Source organism: Lutra lutra, chromosome 4, assembly GCF_902655055.1.
Source record: "Lutra lutra chromosome 4, mLutLut1.2, whole genome shotgun sequence".
Lineage (NCBI taxonomy): Eukaryota > Metazoa > Chordata > Mammalia > Carnivora > Mustelidae > Lutra > Lutra lutra.
Window position 1 is genome coordinate 90,565,774 of NC_062281.1, and position 26,174 is coordinate 90,591,947.

The 26,174-nt window shown below is 39.1% G+C and overlaps 1 protein-coding gene and 1 non-coding gene across 8 annotated transcripts in view; one reads left to right on the plus strand and one right to left on the minus strand.

Annotated features, from left to right (window-relative positions):
* ARNT (aryl hydrocarbon receptor nuclear translocator) overlaps positions 1 to 26,174 on the plus strand; it is a 76,277-nt gene that overhangs the window by 48,653 nt on the left and 1,450 nt on the right. For 3 of the 7 annotated variants that reach the window (XM_047723997.1, XM_047724001.1, XM_047724003.1), the window contains 15 exons: positions 2,450 to 2,552; positions 4,427 to 4,492; positions 4,904 to 4,989; positions 6,520 to 6,596; positions 11,450 to 11,584; positions 13,920 to 13,994; positions 17,959 to 18,110; positions 20,408 to 20,518; positions 20,672 to 20,744; positions 20,916 to 21,027; positions 21,204 to 21,306; positions 21,690 to 21,837; positions 22,643 to 22,805; positions 23,180 to 23,346; positions 24,100 to 26,131. In XM_047723997.1, the coding sequence (XP_047579953.1) occupies positions 2,450 to 2,552; positions 4,427 to 4,492; positions 4,904 to 4,989; positions 6,520 to 6,596; positions 11,450 to 11,584; positions 13,920 to 13,994; positions 17,959 to 18,110; positions 20,408 to 20,518; positions 20,672 to 20,744; positions 20,916 to 21,027; positions 21,204 to 21,306; positions 21,690 to 21,837; positions 22,643 to 22,805; positions 23,180 to 23,346; positions 24,100 to 24,189 (1,661 nt within the window). In that variant the 3' untranslated portion in view covers positions 24,190 to 26,131. Of the gene's footprint in view, positions 1 to 2,449; positions 2,553 to 4,426; positions 4,493 to 4,903; positions 4,990 to 6,519; positions 6,597 to 11,449; positions 11,585 to 13,919; positions 13,995 to 17,958; positions 18,111 to 20,407; positions 20,519 to 20,671; positions 20,745 to 20,915; positions 21,028 to 21,203; positions 21,307 to 21,689; positions 21,838 to 22,642; positions 22,806 to 23,179; positions 23,347 to 24,099; positions 26,132 to 26,174 lie in introns of those variants that run through there. The other 4 variants (XM_047723999.1, XM_047724004.1, XM_047723998.1 and 1 more) reach the window with 3 other exon arrangements.
* Positions 16,008 to 16,200, minus strand: LOC125099355 (U2 spliceosomal RNA). The gene has a single exon (XR_007127132.1). It is a non-coding gene; the product is annotated as a U2 spliceosomal RNA (small nuclear RNA).

A 26,174-nucleotide genomic window follows, 5' to 3' on the forward strand; every position in this document is an offset into this window, starting at 1 on the left:
GCGTGCATATAAAAATTTATTACTGTAAATAAAACAGTAAAAACCAAATCCACAATGAATTAATTTTTCCCATTCTAAAAGAATTATCCATGTTTCTGTCTAATTTGTATGGGTAATTACCTGGTATTTTTTCCTGCCTGTTTCTGCATATCTTTGGCTTTAATACTGGATTCTATTTAATAGATATTTATTTTACAGGGGAGTGGTTATCAGTATACAAAGTTTTTTTAACGATTTTATTTATTTATTTGACAGAGACATAGCAAGAGAGGGAACACAAAGCCAGGGGAGTGGGAGAGGGAGAAGCTGGCTTCCCACTGAGCAGGGAGCCCGATGATTTGGGGCTCCATGCCAGGACCTGGGAGCATGACCTGAGCCCAAGGCAGACACTTAACGACTGAGCCACCCAGGCGCCTCTATCAGTATATAAGTTGTTGTTACTGTTGTGGGTTTTTTTGTATCTATACTATTTTTTTGTCTTATTTTTCTTTCTTTCTTTCTTTTTTTTTTTTTTCCCTTCCCCCTATTTTAATGCTATTCAGTACTTTTGCCAGAGTTTGGCTAGAGGAAACACATCTGCTTCTTAAGCAACTCTGGAAAAAAAATTTTAAAGTGAAAGCAGATCAAAACTGGTAATTAAGGGGGGCCTGGGTGATTCAGTTGGTTGAGTGTCCCAACTCTTGGTTTTGACTCTGGTTGTGATTTTAGAGTTTTGGAATTGAGCCCCGTGTCAGGCTCCATGCTAAGCTGGAATCTATTTGAGATTCTCTGTGTCCTCCTTCTGTGTCTCGCTGTGTACGCGTGCATACACACACACACACACACACACATATGTGCACGCCTTCTCTCCCTCTCTCTCAAATAAATAAGCTAAATCTTCTAAAAACTGGTAATTAAATATAAGAAAGTTCATTAATTAATTAAATTCAATTAATTAACATGTATTACTGGTTTCAGAGGTCTATCTCTAGGTCAATGATTCATCAGTCTTCAATGCCCAGTGCTCATATCACTGCCCTTCTTTTTTTTTTTTTTAAGATTTTATTTATTTATTTGACAGAGAGAGACACAGTGAGAGAGGGAACACAAGCAGGGGCAGTGGGAGAGGGAGAAGCAGGCTTCCCACCAAGCAGGGAGCCTGATGGCAGGGCTCAATCCCAGGACCCTGGGATCATGACCGGAGCCGAAGGCAGACGCTTAAGAACTGAGCCACCCAAACGTCCCTCACTGCCATTCTTAATGTCCATCACCCAGTTACCCCATCCCTTCCCCCGCCTCCAGCAACCCTCAGTTTGTTTCCTGTGATTGTCTTATGGTTTGTCTCCCTCTCTGATTTTGTCGTTTTATTTTTTTCCTATCTTTCCTTATGATCCTGTTTTGTTTCTTAAATTCCACATATGAGTGAGATCATATGATGATTGTCTTTCTCTGACTTATTTTGCTTAGCATCACCCCATCTAATTTCATCCATGTCATTGCAAATGGCAAGATTTTGCCTTTATTAATTGTGTTTTAGTTTTCCCTTCTTTTAGGTCTTTATGGATTTCATGTTTCTAGTTCCTTTTCCCAAAAGTTGCCATTCGTTTCTTTCTTTCTTTCTTTCTTTCTTTTTTTAATAAAGATTTTATTTATTTCTTTGACAGAGAGTATACAGCAGGGGGAGCAGCAGAGGGAGGTAGAAGCAGGCTTTCCACTGAGCAGGGAGCCTGATGAGGACCTTGATCCTAGGACCCTGGGATCATGACCTAAGCTAAAGGCAGATGCTTCAGAGCCACCCAGACATCCTTGCCATTAGTTTCTATATAATAAAGGGAGGAACAGTTTTGGCTGGAGATGGGTATTGTGTTACTATAGGATATGAAATTATTTGTTTTTAAACAATGACATTCCCTCAGTGTGCATTGTGTGTACACACGTGTATGTGCATGTGTATAAAAATAAGATCCAAGGGACGCCTGGGTGGCTCAGTGGGTTAAAGCCTCTGCCTTCGGCTCAGGTCATGATCTCAGGGTCCTGGGATCGAGCCCCGCATCGGACTCTCTGCTCAGCAGGGAGCCTGCTTCCTCCTTTCTCTCTGCCTGCTTCTCCGCCTACTTGTGATCTCTGTCTGTCAAATAAATAAATAAAATCTTTAAAAAAAAAAAATGAGATCCAAGAATATAGCCTGGCCTCTTACTTGCCAACACTACTTTCCACTCCCAGCTTCCTTCCTTACACAAGGTTATCTCCAGTGCTGCCTTTGAATTTAAGAATAACATTCATTGATGGGGGTTGAGGTATTTTGGACTTGAAAAAAATCCTTCCCCTACTTGGCCTGTTCTTTTATAAGCAAGGAGATTGGAGGGCATGAACAGGATACTTATATATCTTGGCCTCCAGTGTCTCTCCTTTCCCCCTTTTCACCACATACAAGAACACAGTCCAGACTGTTTTTCACATCATTTTTCAGGGCGTATCCTTGATCTGAAGACTGGAACAGTGAAAAAGGAAGGTCAACAGTCATCCATGAGGATGTGTATGGGCTCAAGGAGATCATTTATTTGCCGTATGAGGTGAGTGTCAGGCTGAGGACTGTGATTTGACTTAAGAAAAATGAAGAGCAGGGTGTTTGATTTCTGGTTAGAGGAGTTAACCTTTTTTTTTTTTTTTTAAAGATTTTATTTATTTATTTGACAGAGATCACAGGCAGACAAGCAGAGAGAGAGAGGCGGAAGCAGGCTCCCTGCTGAGCAGAGAGCCTGATGTGGGGCTCGATCCCAGGACCCTGGGATCATGACCTGAGGTGAAAGCAGAGGCTTTAACCCACTGAGCCACCCAGGCACCCCGGGAGTTAACCTTTTAAATCCGAGCTCTAGTTGGATTAAATTGAACTGTCAAGACCCACATGAATTATAACAGAATAAAGTGTTTGATAAGGGAACTAAAGTTTAATGAACTCCTCCTATGCCACATACTATAAGAGACTTGCTATCATCACATTTCCCACATCTGTTCTTTGAGGTTGAGTTCATGGTTACTATTCTGCTGTTAAAAAAAGCCTCAAAATTAACTTCCTAGGATTACATAGGTAATGTCTGGCATAGGATTTTATTTTAATCCAGAGTAGTTGGATTCCAAAACCTGTATTTTTTCCCAGTATATCACAAGACAGCATCCACCTACTCAGAACATTTCTGCATTTTTCTTTTTTTCACAGTGTTGATACTTTCTTACATCTTTCAATTATTATTTAGTGTTTATAATTATAAATTACACTTTTTTAGTATTCTGAAGAAGGTATGGTGGTACATTCTACACAGGCAGAAAAGATACCTCTTTTTTTTTTTTTTTAAGATTTTATTTATTTATTTGACAGAGAGAAATCACAAGTAAGCAGAGAGGCAGGCAGAGAGAGAGGAGGAAGCAGGCTCCCTGCTGAGCAGAAAGCCCGATGCGGGGCTCGAACCCAGGACCTGGGATCATGACCTGAGCCGAAGGCAGCGGCTTAACCCACTGAGCCACCCAGGCGCCCCAGAAAAGATACCTCTTAAAGTCACAAAATAAGTTCAGGTTGTACAGTGGAAATTGCCTACATTGCACTGAGAGGATGCTTATTAGAAATGATGAGTAGGACATTAAGAAAGGTTTCCTGAGAGAGTTACAGAATTTAATATTATATGGCTTACTGATTTAGAGTAACTTCTGAACTTGGACTACTACCTACTATTTTCTGAGACCTTGAGCTGATTACATGACTTCTTTGTGTTGTGATTTTGTCTAATATTGGGAATTGTGAACCTCACAAAGTTGTTAAAAGCATGAGGTAATAAATATTTGTAAAGATGCTTAGAATAGTGTACAGTATATATTAAACTCTGGGTAAGTTTTAGCCATTATTTTAAGGAAATGAGATAAGGAAGGTAGAGAGGGTGGGAGAATGTCCCAATGTGGACATGACCTATGTAGAGACATAGGCAAGAGCAAGATAAATAATAAAGAAATGTGGCAAATAGATTGGGTTGTGGTATAGAACAGGAATCTGCAAACCACAACTCTTTGTTTGTGGTTGTAAATATTTATAAATATTTGTATTTGTAAATAAAGCTTTATAGGAACATAGCAATGTGCATTTATTTATGTGTTGTCTATGGCTGTTTTCATGCTCTGATGGCTCATTGCAACAGATTGTATGACCCACAAAAGCTGAAATATTTAGCATCTGGTCCTTTACACAAAAAGTATACTGACCACAATGTAGAGAATGTCTGCATTTGAAGATTATGTGGAATATTTTGAGCTTCAAATTCTGGACAGTTTTAGAAATATCAAGCCTGACTTCTTTATCCTTCTGTGTCTAATCCAGAGCCCCTTTTTCTGGCTGTTAATGGATGGAAAGTTCTTTAATAGCACAGCTTAATTGCTTTTAATCTTCCATTCTTCGAAACAGGTGTGGCAGTAGCTCAGTGGACCCAGTCTCCATGAATAGATTGAGCTTTGTGAGGAACAGATGCAGGTGAGGTCCTGAACAATGAAAAACCAAAGGGATGGCCAAGTACCTGTAGAGATCATCACTTTTTCAGCCATCTTACTATAGTACTTCTTTCAACAGCCCTCACCCTCATCCTTCACTTTCCAGTTAATTTTTTTGGGCGGGGGGCAGTATTTTCCTAAACTTTTACAGCTTCCTTATTAGCTCATCTTGTTTGAAGAAGTTGCCCTACCACTTTACCAACTTTCTTTCTGCTACAGTACCTTTCTCTTTCTTTACTTTGGCAGAAATATGGTGGTCACTTTTGGGTGGGAGAGGTCAAAAAGTGACCAGTTTTCTAAACATCCAAGAGCCTGAAGTTAAAGGTACTAAGCCAGCATTGCCTTTTAAATGTTACTGGGTAGGGTTTTCTCCTCACACATGTACTTCTTCTAGGAATGGACTTGGCTCTGTGAAGGATGGGGAACCTCACTTTGTGGTGGTCCACTGCACAGGCTACATCAAGGCCTGGCCCCCAGCAGGTAGGAAAGTTGGATTTCTCCCATGGTGCAGCAGGTTTGTCACAGAGTCTGAGTTAGCTAACATTTATCATGTACCCAGTATGTGAAATGTATTGTGGTATAAACTGTAAGAAAATAACAAAGAAAAAGCAGGCTCCTGCTCCTCCTGTATATTCCAGCTGGGGAGATGGATTACTCAGACTTGAAAATGATTCAGTGTTGGCAGTATCACAGAATGCAATTTTTCAACATGCAGATTTATAATAATATATACTGATTACCAATTTTCTAAGTTTTTTTGTGCAAAGAAACAGTTGGCATTGAGTGCAGTTAATTTGGGAAAGCTTTTTAAAGTAGAAGCATGACTTTGAGGGAGAAGAGGGAAATGACTTAATAGTAGTAATTTATAAGTGGGATATTCTCTTTAAAGGCCTTAAATCAAGATGTGAGCACATTAGCTTAGCTAGAACTTGAAGTCAAATAGAAAATGTGAGAAGAGTGGTTGGGTGCAGGAATCAGCCTTTTAAACTGGTTTGTCAGAATTTCCAGATCTTAGCAACTTTATTACTTTGCTGCTAGATGGGTGTAATGGGGAAATGGGATTGTAGGGAGAGGGAAACTAAGAGAGAAGGAGGCAAGGTGGTATATTTGGGGAAGAAATTAAACTTTGTATTAAAAAAAGCCTGGGTTTGATTCTGGCATTGTTACTTACTAATGGTATAACTTAGAGTAAGACATTTGACCTGTATAAAAAGAACCCCTCAGTTTTCTCATCTATAATTTGGAGGTAATATATCCCATGTAGAGTTATTTTGAAGATTAGAGTTAATGTAAGAAAAGCACTTAGTCCAATGCCTGGCATATATATGCACTCAATAAATGGTAATTAAATGTAATTCAAAAAAATTAATTTTAAGTATAGTGACATTTGAACCTTTTAGTTTATATACTGAATAAACCATACATTTGCCATATTATACATGGTCTTTTATACTTCTGTATTGCTCTCAAATAATATTTTTCTTGGTAAAAAGACAATATATATGCAAAGACTAGAGAGAAAATGCAGCCTTCTTCCCTTTTCACATAAAACATTGAAACTTTGGCTTCTCTCTTTCCCAAAGGACATAAGTAACTAGCTTTTGATGTTGGTTTAATTTCATTTTTAGTTGTTTGCTTATTTTAAAACACAAATTGAGCAAGACATCTGTTGCCTGCCTACGGTATAGTCCTAGAATAAATGACTGTCTCCATATGTTTGGTTTGACCAGTACAGTGTTTTAGAATACTTTGAGTGGGACTTGTACTCTATAGTTTATTACAATTAATATGGGTAAAATATATGAATTAATATATGTAAAAATACTTTAAACAGTATCTGGCATATATGGTAAGTTCTGTGCAGTTGTTTACCCTTATTATCATTCAGCACTCTGTTATTTTATACCTAGTCTCTTCATACCTACATGTATTTTAAATCTTTTTCTATATGAATTGAAGGCAGTTGAGTTTGAGATCCCTCTTAAACCTTTTAATTTCACCTTCCTGAAGGTGTCTCCCTCCCAGATGATGATCCAGAGGCAGGCCAAGGGAGCAAATTTTGCCTAGTGGCCATTGGCAGACTGCAGGCAAGTATGAATTTTCCACATCTATATCATCTACTTTGTTTTCTTTCTTTCTTTTTAAAAATCTTCTTATACATTTTTTTAAAATTTTAATTCTAGTGTAGTTAACATATGGTGTCATATTGATTTATTAGCATATTAGTTATATGAGGTGTACAATATAGTGATTTAGCAATTCTTTTTATTTATTTATTTTTTTAAGAGAGAGACGGATGTGGGGTGAAAGGGCAGAGGGAGAGAGAGAATCTTAAGCTGGGTGCTCTATACCCAGCACAGAGCCCAGTGTGGGGCTTGATCTCACATCTTAGATGATGACCTGAGCTGAAATCAAGAGATGCTTAACCAACTGAGCCATCCAGGTGCCCGTTGATTCAAGATGACTACACATTACTCAGTGCTCATCAGAAGTGTACTCTTAGGTGGGGGGTTGAGTCAAATGAGTGATGGGTGTTAAGGAGGGCACTTGTGATGAGCCCCAGGTGTCATATGCAAGAGAGAGAATACAAGCAGGGGCAGAGGGAGAGGGAGAAGCAAACTCCCTGTGGAACAGGGAGTCCCATGCAGGGCTCAGTCCTAAGACCCTGGGATCATAACCTGGGCTGAAGGCAGATGTTTAACTGACTGAGCCACTGAGGCATCCCATCTTTCTCTTTACTTTTTGCGTACCTATTACTGGTTTAATTTGTGGTTACTTTTAGGTTTGTGTATAACATCTTAAGCGTATGGCAGTTTATTGATGGTCACTTACGTTTGAACTCATTCTTTATTCCTCTTCTCTTCACGTTTTAGGTATATTGGTGTCAGACTTAGCAGCCTTTTATTTTGTGAATTCCTTGACTAATTTTTATAAACATACTTCATTTTGCTGGTTTTGTTTTTCCTACTTTTCTTATTCCTACTTACTGTCTCAAAGAGTTCCTTTAACATTTCTTACAGGGCTGGTTTAGTGGTCATGAATTTCTATAACTCTTGCTTGTCTGGGAAACTTTATCTGTCCTTCTGTTGTGAATAATAGCCTTGCTGGATAGAGCATGCTTGGCCGCAGGCTTTCTTCTTTCAGCACTTTGAATATATCATGCTACTCCTTCTGTCCTGCAAAGTTTCTTCTGAGAAATCTACTGATTACCTTAAGGTTTTCCCTTGTATGTAACTGTTTCATTCTTCTTTTTGCTTTCATTTACTTATTTTTTTTTAAAGATTTTATTTATTTATTTGACAGAGAGAGAGACAATGAGAGGGAACACATGTGGGGGAGTGGGGGAGAGAGAAGCATGGAGCCCAATTAGGGGCTCGATGCCAGGACCCCGGGATCATGACCTGAGCTGAAGGCAGACGCTTAACCACTGAGCCACACAGGCACCCCTCTTTCTGCTTTTAAAATTCTCTCTTTATCTCTTCTTTTTACCAGTTTCATTATTGTATGTCTTGGGGTAGACCTCCCTAGGTTGATTTTGTTGGGGACTCTCTGTGCCTTCTGGATCTGGATTTCTGTTTACTTCCCCAGATTGGGGAAATTGTCCGCTATTCCTTATTCAAATAAATTTTCTGCCCCCTTTTCCCCTCTCTTCTCCTAGAATCCCTATAATTGTATTTTCTTATGCTTGCTGGCATCACTGAGTTCCCTAAGTCTGTTTTCATTTTTGTATCGTTCCTTCTCTCCCTCACTCTCAAATAGGCTTGATTGCTTCCCATCATTCTGTCCTCCAGCTTGCTGATCTGTTCTTTTGTTTCCTCTAGTCTAACTATTCATTCCATCTAGTGTATTTTGAATTTAATTTGATTTTTTAAGATTTATCCATTTATTTGACAGAGAGAAATGGCAAGAGCGGGAACACAAGCGGAGTGGGAGAGGGAGAAACAGGCCTCCGGCTGAGCAGGGAGTCCAGTTATGTGGGGCTCGATCCCAGGACCCTGGGACCATGACCTGAGCCAAAGGCAGAGCCCAATGACTAAGCCACCCAGGCACCCTGTGTTTTTTATTTTAGTTACTGAGTTTTGGGTTTTTTTTTGTTGTTGTTGTTGTTGTTTTTTAATCTCTGATTGGTTCTTTTATGTTTTCCTGTCTCTGTTAAGGGTCTCACTGAGGTCCTTCATTCTCTTCTCAAGTCCTCTGTACTTTAAAGTCTACATCAGGTGTATTACTTATCTCTGTTTTGTTTCCGTCTCGTGCTGTGATTTTGTCCTGTTATTTCATTTGGAGCATATTCCTCTGTGTCCTCATTTTGTCTAACTCTTTGTTTCTTTGTGTTAGGAAATTCAGGTACAGCTCCTGTTCTTGAGAGTAGTGACCTATAGTGCCACGTCCCCTGTTCATCAGAATGTAGTGCTCCAGGGGTGTCTCATATGTATGTTATGTGTGCCTTGCTATTGTGACCGAGCAGCTTTTGCCTTTAGTCCAGTTGTCTGCAATGGCTCTCTTTGTCTATTGTGGGCAGGGTTTGGTCCTTGTATTGGATCATTGTAGTGGGCCAGTCTTGGGCTGCTATGGGCTTAAGTTGAGTCAGACCAGGCATTTTCCAAATGTAAGTAGCTCTGAATGCATAGGGGTGGGGTGCATGATGTTAGCAAGGTTTGCAGGGGTCTGCTACAGGAGGAGACCTTGTGTTGCAGGCTGGCTAGCGGGGGTATGCCCACAGCTGTATGCATGAGTGGGGCATGCTGTTAGCAAGTGAAGTACTGAGTGTTGGTTTCACACTGGCTCCTGCAGATGTCAGTGTGTTTGTGCTAAGGGGGAGTGGGGGAAGGGAGGGAAATGGCACTAGCCAGCTCCTTTAGTACTGGAGGAATTTTCCAGTGATCCTTGCCTCTCCAGCACATGCTCTGAAATTAGTAAACAAATCTCCCTCCTTTATACCCCGGGTGTTTTTCAGAGTGCTGCTTCTGTGCTGTATCTCCATGGGGCTGTTTGTTGTGCTCTCTCTTTAAGGGTGGGGACTTGGTTTCCTCTTGCCCTCCCAGCTTTCCCATTTGCCTGCTGATACTTAAGTGTTCCAGGTTTTAAGCCTTGCTATTGGTAAGCAATTCTTGAAATTCAGCCCCTCTGGATTCAAACCAAATGTTATTGGGATTTGTCTTCCCCATGGGGTCTCCCTGGTGTGATATTCTGTTTCTCTCCCTTCTCTGTGCCCACTGAGTTCTTCCTTCCTGTGGACAGTCCACGGGTCCTTTTAGTGTATCCATTTAGTCTTCTTACTCTATTCAGTGTGGCTTCTTCTCTGCATTTAGCTGTAGAGAGTTTGTTCTCTAAGTCTTTGGTTCCTTTTCTGGGTTATTTACACTGATGCGGCTGTTACCTGGTTGTATCTATGGGACGAGGTAAGTTTAGGGTTTACCTACTCCACCATCTTCCCTGGAAGTCCCATATCATTCCTTTTCAGCAAGAAGAACTCTCCTTCAGGACTTGTTCATGTTATTTTTCTTTTACTCTCTAAATACAAATGAGTTCTGTGAAACCCCAGATTTTGGGAAGAACATAGCATTCATGTTTGCTTCTCTTCTTGGATAGCAGAAGTTGAAAAGAATGAGAGAAAGAGGGAGATCTTTCCCCCTTATCTTTCACATTGTGAACTTCATAGTGCTGAATTTTCTCTTTCTAATTAATTTCTTCTGCTTCTACACAGAAGAAGAGAGATCTGTTTTTTAAAGATTTTGTTTATTATCAGAGAGAGAGAGAGAGAGCACAAGCAGGGGGAGCAGCAGGCAGAGGAAGAAGCAAGTTCTCTGCCAAGCAAGGAGCCTGATGTGGGACTCGGTCCCAGGAATCTAGGATCGCGACTCGAGCCAAAGGCAGACGCTTAACTGATTGAGCTACCCAGGCATTGCAGGAGAAGGGAGATCTTTCTATTTTATTTATTTATTTATTTATAATAATTTGTTGCATTTTTTAAAAAAGATTTTATTTATTTATTCGACAGAGAGAGATCACCAGTAGGCAGAGAGAGAGAGAGGAGGAAGCAGGCTCCCTGCGCAGCAGAGAGCCCGATGCAGGACTCGATCCCAGGACCCTGAGATCATGACCTGAGCCAAAGGCAGAGGCTTAACCCACTGAGCCACCCAGGCGCCCCTTTTTATTTTACTGTTATATGACTAGAAAAGTGGAATTTTCTTTTCATAAAACTAGATAAGTTTCTTGGTTACTGGGGACTAATTTTCTAATCAAATACAGCCTAGCTAAATGAAAGTAGGTGAGTTTTGGGTTGAATGAATTTTAATTTTTTATACAAAGTTGGTATAGGATACATATGTGGGAGTGGAACTAGCCCTCTTACCCTCTCTGATTGTGATTGTCATTTTTTTCCTGTTTGGATGAGATATGGAAGCTCAGGAATTTCTAAAATTGGAAGTGTCGTGTCTATATATGTGACCATGAGGAGATGGGAAATGTATCTGTAAAGAATGGTATCAGGGTGGGACGCCTGGGTGGCTCAGTTGGTTGGACGACTGCCTTCGGCTCAGGTCATGATCCCGGAGTCCCGGGATCGAGTCCCACATCGGGCTCGCAGCTCCATGGGGAGTCTGCTTCTCCCTCTGACCTTCTCCTCACTCACGCTCTCTCTCACTGTCTCTCTCTCAAATAAATAAATAAAATCTTTAAAAAAAAAAAAAAAAAAAAAGAATGGTATCAGGGTGCCTGGGTGGCTCACATGGTTAAGCCTCTGCTTTCAGCTTAGGCCATGATCCCAGGGTCCTAGGATCAAGTCCCGCATCAGGCTCCCAGCTCGGCAAGGAGCCTGCTTCTCCCTCTCCCTCTGCTGCGCCCCCTGCTTGTGCTCTCTCTTTGTCAAATAAGTAAAAATCTTAAAAAAAAAAAAAAAGAATGGTGTCATTTTATCTTGTTTTTATCTCTTTACTTTCAGGTAACTAGTTCTCCCAACTGTACAGATATGAGTAATGTTTGTCAACCAACAGAGTTCATCTCTCGGCACAACATTGAGGGAATCTTCACTTTTGTGGATCACCGCTGTGTGGCTACTGTTGGCTACCAACCACAGGTGAAGAACTGGAGCTGTTAAACCATTGATACTAAAGCCTGTTTTCCCTTGGTTTTGTTGAGATTATTCAGTCATGTATTCCAGAAGAGCCAAAACATATCAGGCCCGGATCAGAAAAAGAGATGAACCTATTCTAACTGTAGCTTAACTTATTCTCAGGTTTCTACCAATGTTATTCATCCAATCTAGAAAAATATGGCTGCTCTCACATGGGAACAGTGGGCATGGATATGTATTTATTTTTTGTTGTTGATATTAATACAGATAATAATGCAGGAGAGTTCATTTTAATTAGTTGTAATGGTATGACCATCGTTAAATGATTTATGTAATCACTTAGGTTAGGTACATAGTAACCCACAAAATACGCAAGTTTGGCCCTGGTTATTATGATTTTATTGAGATTTCTCATTCAGCAGAGCAGGTAGCTATACCAGAGTTGAGCAATAAATCATTAATGAACCCTTCAAAACTGTATGACCAGGAGAGACTTCTGGCTATGGCTCTGTGAAGAAGTTGGCAAAAAAGAGGTCTTGAAAAAGAATAAAGTTGGAGGATTTACAGGACTTGATTAAACACCTGTTATAAAGCTTTTGTCATCAAGGTAGTGTGATATCTGTATGGGGATAGATATACAGATCAACAGAACAGAATATAGTCTCTTCACATTTATGGTCAACTGATTTTCAACAAAGGTGTCAGGACAATTCAGTGGAGAAAAGATTCTTTCCAACAATGGTGATGGCAAAGTTGGTTATTTCCCCACACACAAAGGACATAGACTCTTACTTACACCACAGACAGAGATCAACTCAAAAACATAAATGCACAAGAGCTAAAGTTATAAAACTTCTAGAAGAACATAGGAGATTATCTTTGTGATCTTGAGTTAGACAAAGTTTTCTATGACACCAGAAGCATGGTTCACAAAAGAAAAAACTCATAAGTTGGATTTAATGAGAATTAAAATTTACCCTCTTAATAGGACATCATTAAGAAAGTGAAAATATCATCCACAAATGGGGAAAAAATGTTGCAAACCATATACCTGAAAAAGGATTTGTATCCAGAATATACAAAAGAAGTCTTTCAACTGATTAAGATAAACAGACAAAAAGATAAGATAAAAGATAAGATAAAAAGGGCACAAGATCTGAATAGACATTTCACCAAAGAAGAAACATGAATGGCATATAAAAAGATACTCATCATGGGGCGCCTGGCTGGCTCAGTTGATGGAACATGTGACCCTTGATCTTGGGGTTGTAGGTTCAAACCCATGTTGGTTGTAGAGATTATTTAAAATCTTAAAAAAAAAAAAAAAAAGATGCTTGTCATCATCAGTCAGTAGGAAAGTGCAAATTAAAACCACAATGAGATACCATTGTATGCCCACTAGAATGTGCACAGTGAGATATGTCCACTATTATCAAAAAGTGTTGTAAGAATGGGGAGAAATTGTAACTGTTAGACATTGTTGGCAGACCTGTAAGATGGGATAGCCACTTCAGAAAGACATTTTGGAAAAATGGAAAAAGAGTTTTGTAAATTGTAAAAAGTTAAATGTATACATAATCCTATAATCTAGCAGTTCTACGCCTAAGCATTTACTCAAGGGAAATGAAACCTTTGTTCACATAAAGATTTATATACAAGTGTTTCATAGTTGTATTATTCACAGTAACCCCAAAGTGGGAAAATTGGAAATGTCCATTAACTAGTGAATGGATACACAACTGTGAAATATCCATGTTAGAATACTGCTGAGTAATAAAAAGGAATATACTATTACTATGTGCAGCAACATAGATGAGCTCCAAAAATCTTAAGTTACATGTAAGAAATCAGAACCAGTAGACTACATATTATATGATTCCATATGACATTTCTAGAAAGACAACACTAAAGCAGAAGGGAGGTCACTGGTTGACTAGGAGGTTGGGAGCAGATGTTGACTACAAACAGGCAAAAGAGAACTTTGGCAGCAGTGGACATGTTCTGAAACTAGATTTTTGGTAATAATGTATAAATATGTTAGAGGCCATCAAATTGTAGATTTAGAATGAGTGGATTTATGTGTACATTAGACCTCAAATGTGTAAAAATGCAGCTAAAATAAATATATGATGTTTGGAAAAACAGAAATGTTCTAGAGGCCATTTGCTTAGCAGATTCTATATTCTTTGTTTCTGTCTCCCCCCGCCCCCCCCCCACACACTTACTATAAACCCTAGGCTAAACACAGGGGACATAAAATCTAAGTCGTCTGCTGATAGGCCAGGAAAGTTAGATAATCATAGAAGTGTCCATCTTACTCCTCTTTTTTCACTTCTAGGAACTCTTAGGAAAGAATATTGTAGAATTCTGTCATCCTGAAGACCAGCAGCTTCTAAGAGATAGCTTTCAACAGGTAACTTTTCCCCATGGTTGGATCTGAATAATATTTTAATCTAATACTTGTTATATTAATTCCTCAAACATTTATTGACCACTGATTGAGTACTGTGACAGGCATCATAATCTTATGTCCTTTAAAACAAAACCTGTATCTTTAAGGAACAGAAAAGGACTAGTGTTTTGAAACTATGGATAATATCCAAGGTATTTTGGCTTTGGCTACTCAACTGTCCTGTATCCAGCTAGCTGTATCCAAGAGACTCTTTAAAGTGCTTAAAATATTCTAGGCCTCACTGAACTGTGGGTGGTGGTAGGAATAATCATTTCATGGTTCTTTTTTTTTTTTTTTAAAGATTTTATTTATTTGACACAGAGACATCGAGAGAGGGAACACACGCAGGGGGAATGGGAGAGGGAGAAGCAGGCTTCCTGCTGAGCAAGGAGCCTGACACAGGGCTGGATCTCAGGACCCTGGGATCATGACGGGAGCCGAAGGCAGACACTTAACAACTCAGCCACGTAGGCACCCCTCATGGTTCTTTTATAGATCATTAAGAGTTAACTCTAAACGAATAAGATTTTTATTTATTAAATGTGAATTTTAAACAGATTCTTGGGCCGTAGCTCATATCCATCAGCTCATTCAGCTTTAGTACTAGTCTTTTCCCCAGTGGCTTTTCCAGAACTAATACCTTCACTGTGAAGCTCCATGAGTTTTCCTAGTTCAAACTTGGGCTTCTTCAGCATTTTTCCTTTTGTTACAAAGACATCGTGCAGTGGACAAACAGATTGGCAAGCTTTTTCTGTGTCTTTTCTGATGCTATCTAGAATCAGCTTATTGACCACATTTTTCCAAGTCATTTGTCTTCACCTCTCAGGTCATGATTTCCATCATCATTTTCCAAATTTGGCAGACCTGTTGATATTGAGCATAGGAGGTCTTCTGAATCTGATTGTTGCCTTTTTTAGTAAAACCAACACAAAATAGGGGCGCCTGGGTGGTTTATTTGGCTAAGCGCCCGACTCTTGATGTCAGCTCAGGTCATGATCTCAGGGTTGTGAGATCGAGCCCCAGGTCGGGCTCCTCACTCAGCTGGGAGTCTCTTTGAGATTCTCTCTCTCCCTCTGCTGCTCCCCATCCCTGCCACCCTGCATGCATGCATGCACGCATTCTGTCTCTCAAATAAATAAATCTTTAAAAAAAATTCTGTTAAAACCAACACAAAATAGGCAAAGTAAGTAACCATTGGTAGTCTTAACATTACCATGAGTTTCAGTCATTGTTTGCCATTTTTTGACCATAGAGCACATTTTGTCACGGGTAAGATCCATGCCATGGAAATTACGCAGTTTTTGCCCTGAACATCCTCAGTAATTAGATTGAGTTTTCTAAGTGCAGCTTCATCATTCTGCAGATCAGCAAGTTCACTTCAAAAACACGATCCTGAGGCCATCAGATGTGAATTTGATTCATTGAGTTCTCATGATTAGTGTTTTTCAAATATTTTCTTATATTGAAAAGTAGGTGCTTTCACATCGTGCCTGTTTTTCTTAGAAAATGGATTAATCACTTCTTGGCTTCCTTTTTGCTCTCTTTTGTTGGGTGCTTGTTCTTGCCATCCTGCATGGCACTGCTCCGGAAGCCAAAAGGCAAGAGTTAATAATTATAAACTCTTTTTTTTTTTTTTTTTTTTAATAAATCTTCCTAAGAAACTCAGAAAATAGTAAACTTAAGTACAAGAAAGCAAAACCTTGGAGAGGAAATTACTGAAGACAGAAACAAAAAGAAAGGAGAAATGAACAAAAACTCTTTCTACCATTGGCATAATCATACTTCCATTCATGCTCCTCGTACAGTGTAAGAGAACCATGGTGCATATATTTATATACATACACACACCTCCCCCCACAGGAGGCCAGATACAAGCCATCTGCTCAGGCACTCACTTGGAGGCAGAGACATTCCAGTGCACACAGGTTGCCCCTGCAGCTCGAGCTGGCTTTAGGCACCTAAGTATTCCCCCTGAGGGAGTGCCCCATTCCTGGAGCTATTGTAATACCAGGTCGATGCGTGGCGTGGATGAGAAGCAATCTCCTATTCCATCTCCCTGCTCCAAAAATCCATTTAATATATTGTCCTCAGATAGAGGATGTGTCATATATTAAACTGATAGGAACAGATATTACACTTGATTTTAGCCAAAAGGCCAAAAATAAACTGACTCTGTTATTTTCAGATTCTGAAAATTATATATTTAAATATAATAACAGTACTTAAATTCAGAGGGTTATTGGGAAGATTAAGATAATACATTTAAAGCAAATAACCCAATGTCTGGAGAAAATCAGATGATGGCAGTAAGATGTCTCTCTGTCTCCTGGAACTTCAGCATTACCAGTTCCATGCACTCAGCTGCAGCTCGCAGAAAAATCACATTTTGTGTTTGTGTAGGCTCAGAAAAACCGTTCTGAAAAACTATTCTGACTTCTGTTGAATCCATTCAGAACTAAGGACATGGACCTTCAGCAGTGGGAGAAGATATTGTACAGTGTATTTTAAATTCTTGAAATTCCTAGGACCTTACAATTTCTGGTCACAGAGTATCATTTTATCACTTCTGGAAAATGTTTATTGCAAAACAGCTTTAATGACTCCTGTATACTCTACATAATCTTGAGGTTACTATTTTGATATTAGTTGCCGCTATGATTTTAGGGTACTTAGATAAAGGTGCTTTTTAATGGAGGGTCTCCAACTACTTACTGAGCTGCTGATTTCCTGATTTCGGTATTTCTTAAGTCTAGTTGGATTTATATTTCTTTTTCAGTAATAAATTTAGTTATTTCCAACAAAGCTTGTTTTCCTTTTTTCTCCATTTTGGTTACTGCAGTGCTGTGTGTCACACTTGATTTGTGAAAAGTGTGTGTGTGTGTTTATGTGTGTCTATAAAATGTGCCATTTTATTATTGCTAAGTGAAGTATGTCTCATTTTCTTCTGTAATTCTCAGTCCGCTTTAATGTCAGCAGTTATTTCCACAGTTATTTCCACACTTAAACACAAATGTTACCACTTTTTGTTAAAAAAAAAAAATCTTATAAAGGCTAGTTATTTTGAAGCACTGGGCTTATACTTCACTGGAATAGATATATACCTTAGTAAGCAGGTTTCAAATCCAGTACTTAGTTATGTACAAATGTAATTATATTCATTCTGTATATATTTCACAGTGAGCACATGTAAGAATTAAAGACTAATATTGTTTAAATGTTCATACCTCATATCTTTTTTATCATGTTAAATAAATGTTGATGTTCTTTAAAAAAAAATTGAAAAACAATGTAGCCCAGTGCTTGACATATAATAACTATAAAATAAATGTTAGCTACTAATCTTATTTATTGTTAGGGAGGGAGGTTCAAAAGATAATTTTCTATTTCATAAGACTAGAAACTAAAATAATCTAAAATTACTTTATTTTAAAAAACAGAAACAAAACAAGGCTAAAGCCAACTTATTTTTATTTATAGAAACCTCCATGGCTGCTGTGAAAACAAATTCTCAAGGTTTGGGGGGAAAACCTAGGATTGAGGAGCAACATGTAAACTATTTAGTATCAAACTACAAATTTCTACAATAGACTTGTAAAGCTAGAGCCACATATCTTTAAAGGATTTTCCACGAGAAGTGGGGAAACAGTCTTTATTTTCCTGGAAAAAAATTGTTACTCCTGTTTGACTTTGACTAGAGTGATCAGATAGCTGCTTGGGACTCTGGGAAGAAAAATAAGTATATCTCCTTATTATTTAGCACTTAGCTTTCATTCCACATGTTGTTTCATCAGTAACCTTGAAAGAGAATGGTACTTCAAGGACAGTATCACACAAATCTTAGGTTTGTAGAAATGGGAAATTAAAAAAAAAAAATTCTAAAGAAAGTTTTTTGTGGGTTTCACTGATAGCATGAAAATTTTTTCAGGTGGTGAAATTAAAAGGCCAGGTGCTGTCTGTCATGTTCCGGTTCCGGTCTAAGAACCGAGAGTGGCTCTGGATGAGAACCAGCTCCTTTACTTTCCAGAACCCTTACTCAGATGAAATTGAGTACATCATCTGTACCAACACCAATGTGAAGTATGTACCATAAAGGCCTTTTCCAAGGTTGGGATGTCTCATGGGCCAAGTCTGCTTAGCTTTATCAAGGTGTCTCCTACTTTTCTGCTTTACTACTTTTGTGGTAGTAAGCCATTAGTCTGAAGTTCCTCATCTTCCAACTTACTATAGGATTTGGGGTAGTTGATCCAGGTAGAATAAGAGTTTTAACAAATAGTACTTCAGAGAGTAAGTTCTGAGATGTGAACGGTGTGTGTTTCAGTTTTATGCTTCAACCCTTTCTAGAAACGATACTGATTTAAATACCAGTTTATTGTTCTGTTCTGGTAGGATTTTCATCTAGAGCAGGTGTCTGCAGACTCTTTTTGTAAAAGGCCAGATAGTAATTATCTTAGCTTTGTGGGGCATATGGTCTCTACTGAATTATCCAGCTCTGCTATTATAGGGTGAAAAGAGTCCTAGCAAATGAAATGAACAAAGATGGCTATGTTCCAACAAACTTTTATTTATGAAAACAGGCAGTAGACTGGATTTGGCCCATGGACCTTAGTTTACGTTAGACCATAGCTACATCCACTCTTGTTAGTTTTTATTCCTTGATTCCTTTCTGTTTGAGCTTTTCTTTCTCAACTTGGTGAAAAACAGTTTTTGCAATAGATTGCACATGCCATGAAGTACACCCATTTAAGGTGTACAGTTTTTTAGTATGTCACAGAGTTGTACAATCTAATCTCAGTACATGATCATTTCCCCTAAAAAATTCTGTACTCATTAACAGTCATCCTCCCCATTCCCCAAGTCCTATATGACAACTAATCTAGTTTCTGTCTCTTTAAATTTGTGTGTTCTGGACATTTCATATGAATGGAATCATAGCAATACATGATTCCTTATAACTGACCTCTTCTGCTTCATATAATGTTTTAAGGGTCATCTGTGTTGTAGCATTTATTTGTACTTTTTTTTTAAATTGCCAAATAATATTCCTTTGTACGGGGATACATTTTATCCATTCGTTAGTTGATGGGCATTGGGTTATTTCTAGTTTTTGACTATTTAGAATGCAGCTATGAACATTTATATACTAGTTTGATGTGGATATGTTTTTATTCTGTTGGATATACCTAGGAGTGGAATTGCTGGGTCACATGGTAACTTTGAGGAACTGCCAAACTATTTTCCAAAGCTTCAGTATCCTTTTACACTTCCATTAGCAGTGTAACGAGGGTTCCAGTTTCTCCATATTCTTACTTTTTTTTAATATACAATCCCAGTGGATGTCAGTTGTCAGGTTACTTTTCCATTTAATCCATCTATATAGAATTGGCCCTGAGCCTAGCTCTTGAAGATCTGTGTAGAAATTATTATCAAGTATAAATAATACCTGGTGACAACATTGAGTCTGTGTCCTCCTTCTCTTAGGACTTTAAAGTTTAATTCTTATCTGATTAGTATAGCAGAGTGGATTGAGTTAGTAATTGTATTTACTTAGGACGCAGGTCTATGGTTGTGGTCACTGTAGTTTCCTAGGGTTTCTTTTCGTTTTTGTATCTTTATATTACAGAATAACTAGTATTGTGTTTCCATTTTGTTTAAATTTTGAAATTTTAAGTACTTTTAAGAACTTGTTTTGGGGGCACCTGGGTGGCTCAGTTGGTTAAGCAACTGCCTTTGCCTCAGGTTATGATCCTGGAGTCTCAAAATCTAGTCCTGCATTGGGCTTCCTGCTTGACAGGGAGTCTGCTTCTCCCTCTGATCCTCCCCCATCTCATGCTCGTGCTCTCTCACTCTCTCTCTCAAATAAATAAATCTTTAAAAAAAAAAAAAGAACTTGTTTTTGGAAATAATGGTGTTCCCTATTTTTACATACTGTTTTCCCTACCAGTTTAATTCTTAAAATTTTTAGATAAACACTTTTTTCAGAAACTTGGAAAGTATGAAAAACTAAGAAGGAAAAAACTTTTCACTATCCAAAAAGAGTCTTTGTTAATGTTTGTATATGTACTGTCAGTTTTTTAACTTATGCTTTTAAAAAACCACAATATACAGATAAACTCATATATACCAATTAGGTATCGAATACCTAAAAGAAATTAGAACCCAAACAGGATAAGCCCTTGTGCTACAGGACATAGTTTTTGTTTGTACCTTGTCGCCCATGGTATGAAGTAGCTGCTGAATTGAAGTTACTTAAAGGATTAAACTTCAAAAGGGAATTTATTAGTTATTGCCTTACTTATAAGTGAATCTGTACAGGTTTATGTGCAGTGTCAGATCCTTTTTTTCTTCTCTGCTCTGTCTGCTCTCTGTTTTCTCAGGAACTCCAGCCAGGAACCAAGGCCTACACTGTCAAACACAATCCAGAGACCACAGCTAGGTCCCACAGCTAATTTACCCCTGGAGATGGGCTCAGGGCAGTTGGCATCCAGGTGAGAAATGGTAGAAGACTCGTAAATGATCAGTGATCCAGAGAGTGGGCATCTGCAGTCGCATTTGTTGGTTTATTTATTTGTTGGTTTAAGCCCTTTGCCCACATTTAAAAAAAAAAATTATTTCTCTCCTCACTGGCCTTTAATATATAGGCAGCAGCAACAGCAAACAGAACTGGATGTGGTATCAGCAAGAGATGGACTGGCTGGCTACAGTCATTCCCAGGTAAGTGGTGTCGTTGTCTTTGAAGAAGACTGTGATCATTTCCTTAAGAAATGTCCCCCAGTGCCAGTTAGATTGTATGTGCATCTTTATGTGAATGTTAGGGTTATTGAATTGCCATGTTAAATCTTTCATGGTTATTTTTATCATTGTATTCCACACATTTCTGTTCAGCCTGTGACAACCACAGGGCCAGAACACAGCAAGCCCCTCGAGAAGACAGATGGTCTGTTTGCCCAGGATAGAGATCCAAGATTTTCCGAAATCTACTCCAACATCAATACGGGTGTGTTTCTTCCTCATTCTCCTTTTAAATTCTCATTCCAATCACTTACTGATGTGCCTGCTGCTGCCTGACCTCTTCCCACTTAATCATAATACCTCATGAGTAAATAGGAACTTGCCGAACTAATGTACTACAGCCCCTTGACTGGCCCTCCCCCCACTCCTTTTGGTCCACAGATCAGAGTAAAGGCATCTCCTCCAGCACTGTCCCTGCCACCCAACAGCTATTCTCACAGGGCAACACATTCCCTCCTACCCCCCGGCCGGCAGAGAATTTCAGGTGAGCACCTTATGTATGTGCTGCTTTATGGGGCAACTGAGGCATTCAGTTGCTAAATCCAAGTTTTATTCTTCCCTAGCTTTCTCTGGTTATTTTAGACAAAGCAGTAGAATTTGTAGGGCTTAAGATGAGGCAAGCTGCTTTTCTTCCTCCTATTTCTTTGCACCTGTCCTGTTGCTATGTTATAGGTTCCATCTCTGTGTGTCCTGATTGGTGTGTGACTGTCAGTTTTTCTCATCTTTTCCAAATTTTGTTATCAACTTTTCCTTAACCCCAGGGAAATAAAGGGGACCTAGTAATAGCAGTAGATTGTCCTGTGATTCCTAGATTTTGTAGTAAACCCATCCTTTTAATCTTTTACTGCACTATTTGTTCACTCCTAGAAGTAGTGGTCTGGCCCCTCCTGTAACCATCATCCAGCCATCAGCTTCTGCAGGGCAGATGTTGGCCCAGATTTCCCGTCACTCCAATGCCCCGCAGGGAGCAGCCCCAGCTTGGACCCCTAGCACCCGCCCAGGCTTCTCTGCTCAGGTAAAAGCATCTCCTCTGTCTGTCCCCTGTGTACTAGTTTTTCTTTGGTTAGTTAGGCTTTTTTCCATATGTAAAATTATTGTCATCTATCTTAGATAACTTCTCCCCAATCCCCACCCCCTACTTTCCAATTTTTCTTTTTGTTAGAAATAGCTAGATAATTAAAAATATAGATAATCCCTAAATTGCAGAGTCTGTGGTTTTCACATACTCACTTTTATTCAGAATTGTTCACACAGAACATGTTAAACAGATTTGATTTATAGATGTATTTAGGAGTCAGTTCTGAGTTTCCATTTTATACTAGAAAGTAAAGGAATAAAGGAGAAAATTAATTATAATTTATACACAGTGATGTCTATTTATTTTAAAAAAGTGTTTAAGAGTCTCATATAATATATATTATATATGATAAGCTTAAAGCTAATATTCTTTCATATATTAATATATGCTTATATTGCACAGCATTATTTTCAGTAAGGAAGCCCAAACCAAAAAGCAGACTCCAAAATTGTTATATGCAGTATGATCTCAGTTGCATAAGAAATGTATAGGAAAATAAAAACTGGAAAAATTCTCACAACTTTCAGTGTAAGAGATAGTTCTTTGCTCTTTTCACTTTGTCATACCTGCCTAAAAGTAGTATCAAAGAAAATTGGCATGAATTAGAAGAAATACAGATTAGGAAGTAAGTGATGAGCTTGGCTCAAAAGAATCCAGTCATTGACAGAAAGTTGACTTATAGGAATGGCATGTGCAATAATGTTAATGTTCCATTTGTTCTCAATCCCTTCCTGTCTTTCAGCAGGTGGCTACTCAGGCTACAGCCAAGACTCGTTCTTCCCAGTTTGGTGGGGGCAACTTTCAGACTCCGTCCTCCTTCAGCTCCATGTCCCTTCCTGGTGCTTCTACTGCATCACCTGGTGCTGCTGCCTACCCTAGTCTCACCAGTCGTGGATCCAACTTCAGTAAGTTTCAGATGTGAAAGGAGGGTAAACTGGAAAATGACACCACTAAAGAGAAAGGATTTGGTAGATAAAACAGTTTTCTTGGGTCCTGGGTGCAGTGACAGTCCATTTGGAATTTAAAATGTACCCACATGAGGAAGACTTTAGCCCGTATGTAAAAGTATGTAAGTTATATATTAAATAATGAGTAAATTTAATCTAAATGATCAAAGGACTCTTTTTGGAAAGGCTACTCAGAGAAGAATTAATTTGGGGCTAGGTTTTGAAGTAGACGAGGCATTGATTAACAGAAGAGCAGAAAGTATCTGTGTGCTAGTTTGTCCTCGCCAGTGGAGTTAGTGGCTTAAGGTTGGTTGTCCTTTCTGTATTTCTAGCTCCTGAGACTGGACAGACTACAGGACAATTCCAGACACGGACAGCAGAGGGTGTAGGTGTCTGGCCACAGTGGCAGGGGCAGCAGCCTCATCATCGGTCGAGTTCTAACGAACAACATGTCCAACAGCCATCAGCACAGCAACCTGGGCAGCCTGAGGTCTTCCAGGTGAGAGGGTGAAAAGACTTCAAAAAAATCAGAAACTGGAGGAGAAAGGGTCAGGGAGCAGAAACAGAGAAAGAAGTATGCATATGGACTGAGGTATTTGGGAGTATGTGGGAGAAGCCAGAGTGGGGATGTATAGGGATAGATGTCATTAACTGGAACTTACTGTGTGATGCACAGCCTTTAACCAGACCATTGTTAATGATGTGAAGCACCATGCAAAGAAGTTAAAGGAAGTCACTCTGTCCCATTCAAGGAGAGCCACATTCCCACTGCTCAGTAGCTTGGGTATAAACATACTGCTTGTACCTATAAAGGCCCATTTGTCTAAGTCCTGAGGGGACTGAAAGAACACATAGAGTAATCTTAGGACAAAAGAAGAGCTTGTTGAAAGAAGGCAAAACAGGTTTTGGTGGAAAACAAATGGGGTAAGAGATACTCCATATATGTTCATAGGGGCAAGCAGATTTTTCTCCTTTTGAAAATGTGGCAAGCAGATTTTTCTCCTTTTGAAAATAATGGAAAACTGGAAAAGAGGGAAAATGTGGAACTGTAGGAGGAAGCCAGAGAAGGGACTAAGAACCAATATTATTATCTAAAGGAGTCAGAGAGTTCCTGGGAGTAGGGAAGGCTCAGGGAGCTCAGCCCTGCAGCTCTGTGGGGCCAGGGATGATGCTTTAGGGGAATGTTGGGAAGAAGCTTGATAAATGTGAGGGATTAAGGTTGTGACTAGATTTGCTCTGTTTCTCTTACCAGGAGATGCTGTCCATGCTGGGAGACCAGAGCAACAGCTACAACAATGAAGAATTTCCTGACCTAACTATGTTTCCCTCCTTTTCAGAATAGAACTATTGGGGTGAGGATATGGGGTGGGGGAGAAAAATCACTGTTTGTTTTTAAAAAGCAAATATTTCTGTAAAGAGAATAAAAGTCCCTCTCCCTTCCCTTCCCTCACCCCTAATGTGTATCTCCTGCCCCTTCTGGTCTTTCCTTGCCCTTCTGCCTCTGAGATAACATTTATAGGAGAAATGGGGTGCATCCTGAAGGCTTTGGGGATACATCGAAAAACTGAGACTGGGTGAAGTTAAGAATGCCTTTCCTTATGTCTCCTGACCAGAGATTTGTGCAGAAATGATTGTGCTAGGGTCAAGAGGCAGGTTAGAGAACCTGACATCCACTATTTGCCTTGGATACTGTGGCTTGTTTTTGGAAAGAAATTCTGAATAAGGTGGGGGAAAGGAGGAATGTCCTCATATTTGAGGACAATGAAGCATGGTAGGTATATATAGGGCTTCAGGAAGTGAGCGTAGGCTCTTTCTGCTGCCTGGTGAGTGAGGAAGTGAGAGAGGGAGAAAAGGAGAGAGAGAGAGAAGGAGAGAGAGAGAGAGAGAGAGTGTGTGTGTGTGTGTGTGCGTGTGTGCGTGTATGTGCATGTGCACATGTATGTTTCTCTGTTTGTTTCTCCCTATTAGGGAGTTATGCAAAATTTGTCCCAGATTTTATCTTTGTTTTTCTGTGTATTCTTCAAAGAGTCCTAAGGAGTTAAATCTCCTAGGTATTATCCACTTAGTATTGCAGCCAAAGAGTATTTAAATAAATGTCTTTGCTGCACTTATATCTATGCCCAGCCAGTATGCAACTGTAAGCAAATATATAAAGTCTTCTGTTGATATGATTGGTCTCTCATCGAACATATTTAGTGATAAAGCTGGGTCATTCCCACTTTTGGTGCTCTTACCTTATATGGAAGATCGGCAAACATTACAGGTGTTTAGGGTGGGAAGATAAACCCCTTTCAAAAAACCCCATACTTGGCCATACTTGCTGCATTTTTCTGTCAGAATCACATATGATGTGTGTTCTGTAGAGGTTATTTCTGCATGGAAACTCAACTTCTTGGATTAGCAGTCCCAGTGAAATCTTCACTGCTAGAGTTCAAACCAAATACCAAGCCTCTTGCAAAGTAGCCTCTTTCATCCCATTCTCAATTCAGTCTGGCTAGAAACTGAGACTTAAGTCTTTTCTGGACGTATATACGTTCTTCCTTTTTGCTCCCTCCAATCTGAAGATAGGATTTTGCTTTATCATTAAATCCATGGGATAGATGGGGCCTGGACTCCCATTCTGACAGGGTCACTGAGTTAACTATAGCCATATAAAATGCAGATACCAGTTATTGTTCTCATTCTTTACCTTCCTCAGGTAACAGTCATGTGTATCAGCCTTTTTTTTTTTTTTTTTTTGATTGGCTCAGGCCAGTATCTTAAGTGCAAGACTGAATTAAATAAGGAGAAGACATACTAAACATAGCCATAGGAGACTGAGGAGCACAGATGGCCTTAGAGAGGCTAAGAAAGCATCATTACTGGGTTTTTCTCCCTTTTGTCTCCAGTCTGGTGCCAGGTAGTGGAGTTGAAAAGGAGACAGTTTATTTTTTTATTCTATGTGCACACATACCATATACATATATATTTATATCACAATTTAAGAAACCAAAAAGTTGAGTTTCCAATGGAGTCCTTGTTTTTTAATAATTGACTGTTTTTAAATGTGATCAGGACTATGATACTGTACAGCTATTACAGGGCTTTTGGGGAAGGAGAGGGGAGGAAGAAGATGCTCTGGGGGTTTTGTTTCTGCTTTTCCTTCAGGGTTTTATTTTTTGATTGTTTTGTTTTTTTCTTGTTGGCCATTTCTGTACTGCTGGCATCTGTGCTGAGCTTTACAGTGGCAAAAATAATGACATGTAGCAAAGATTTTAAAACAAAATATTTTTTCCTTTTGTAAACTTTCTTGTGTCGTGTGATCTTGATTGCGGCTTTATTATTCCT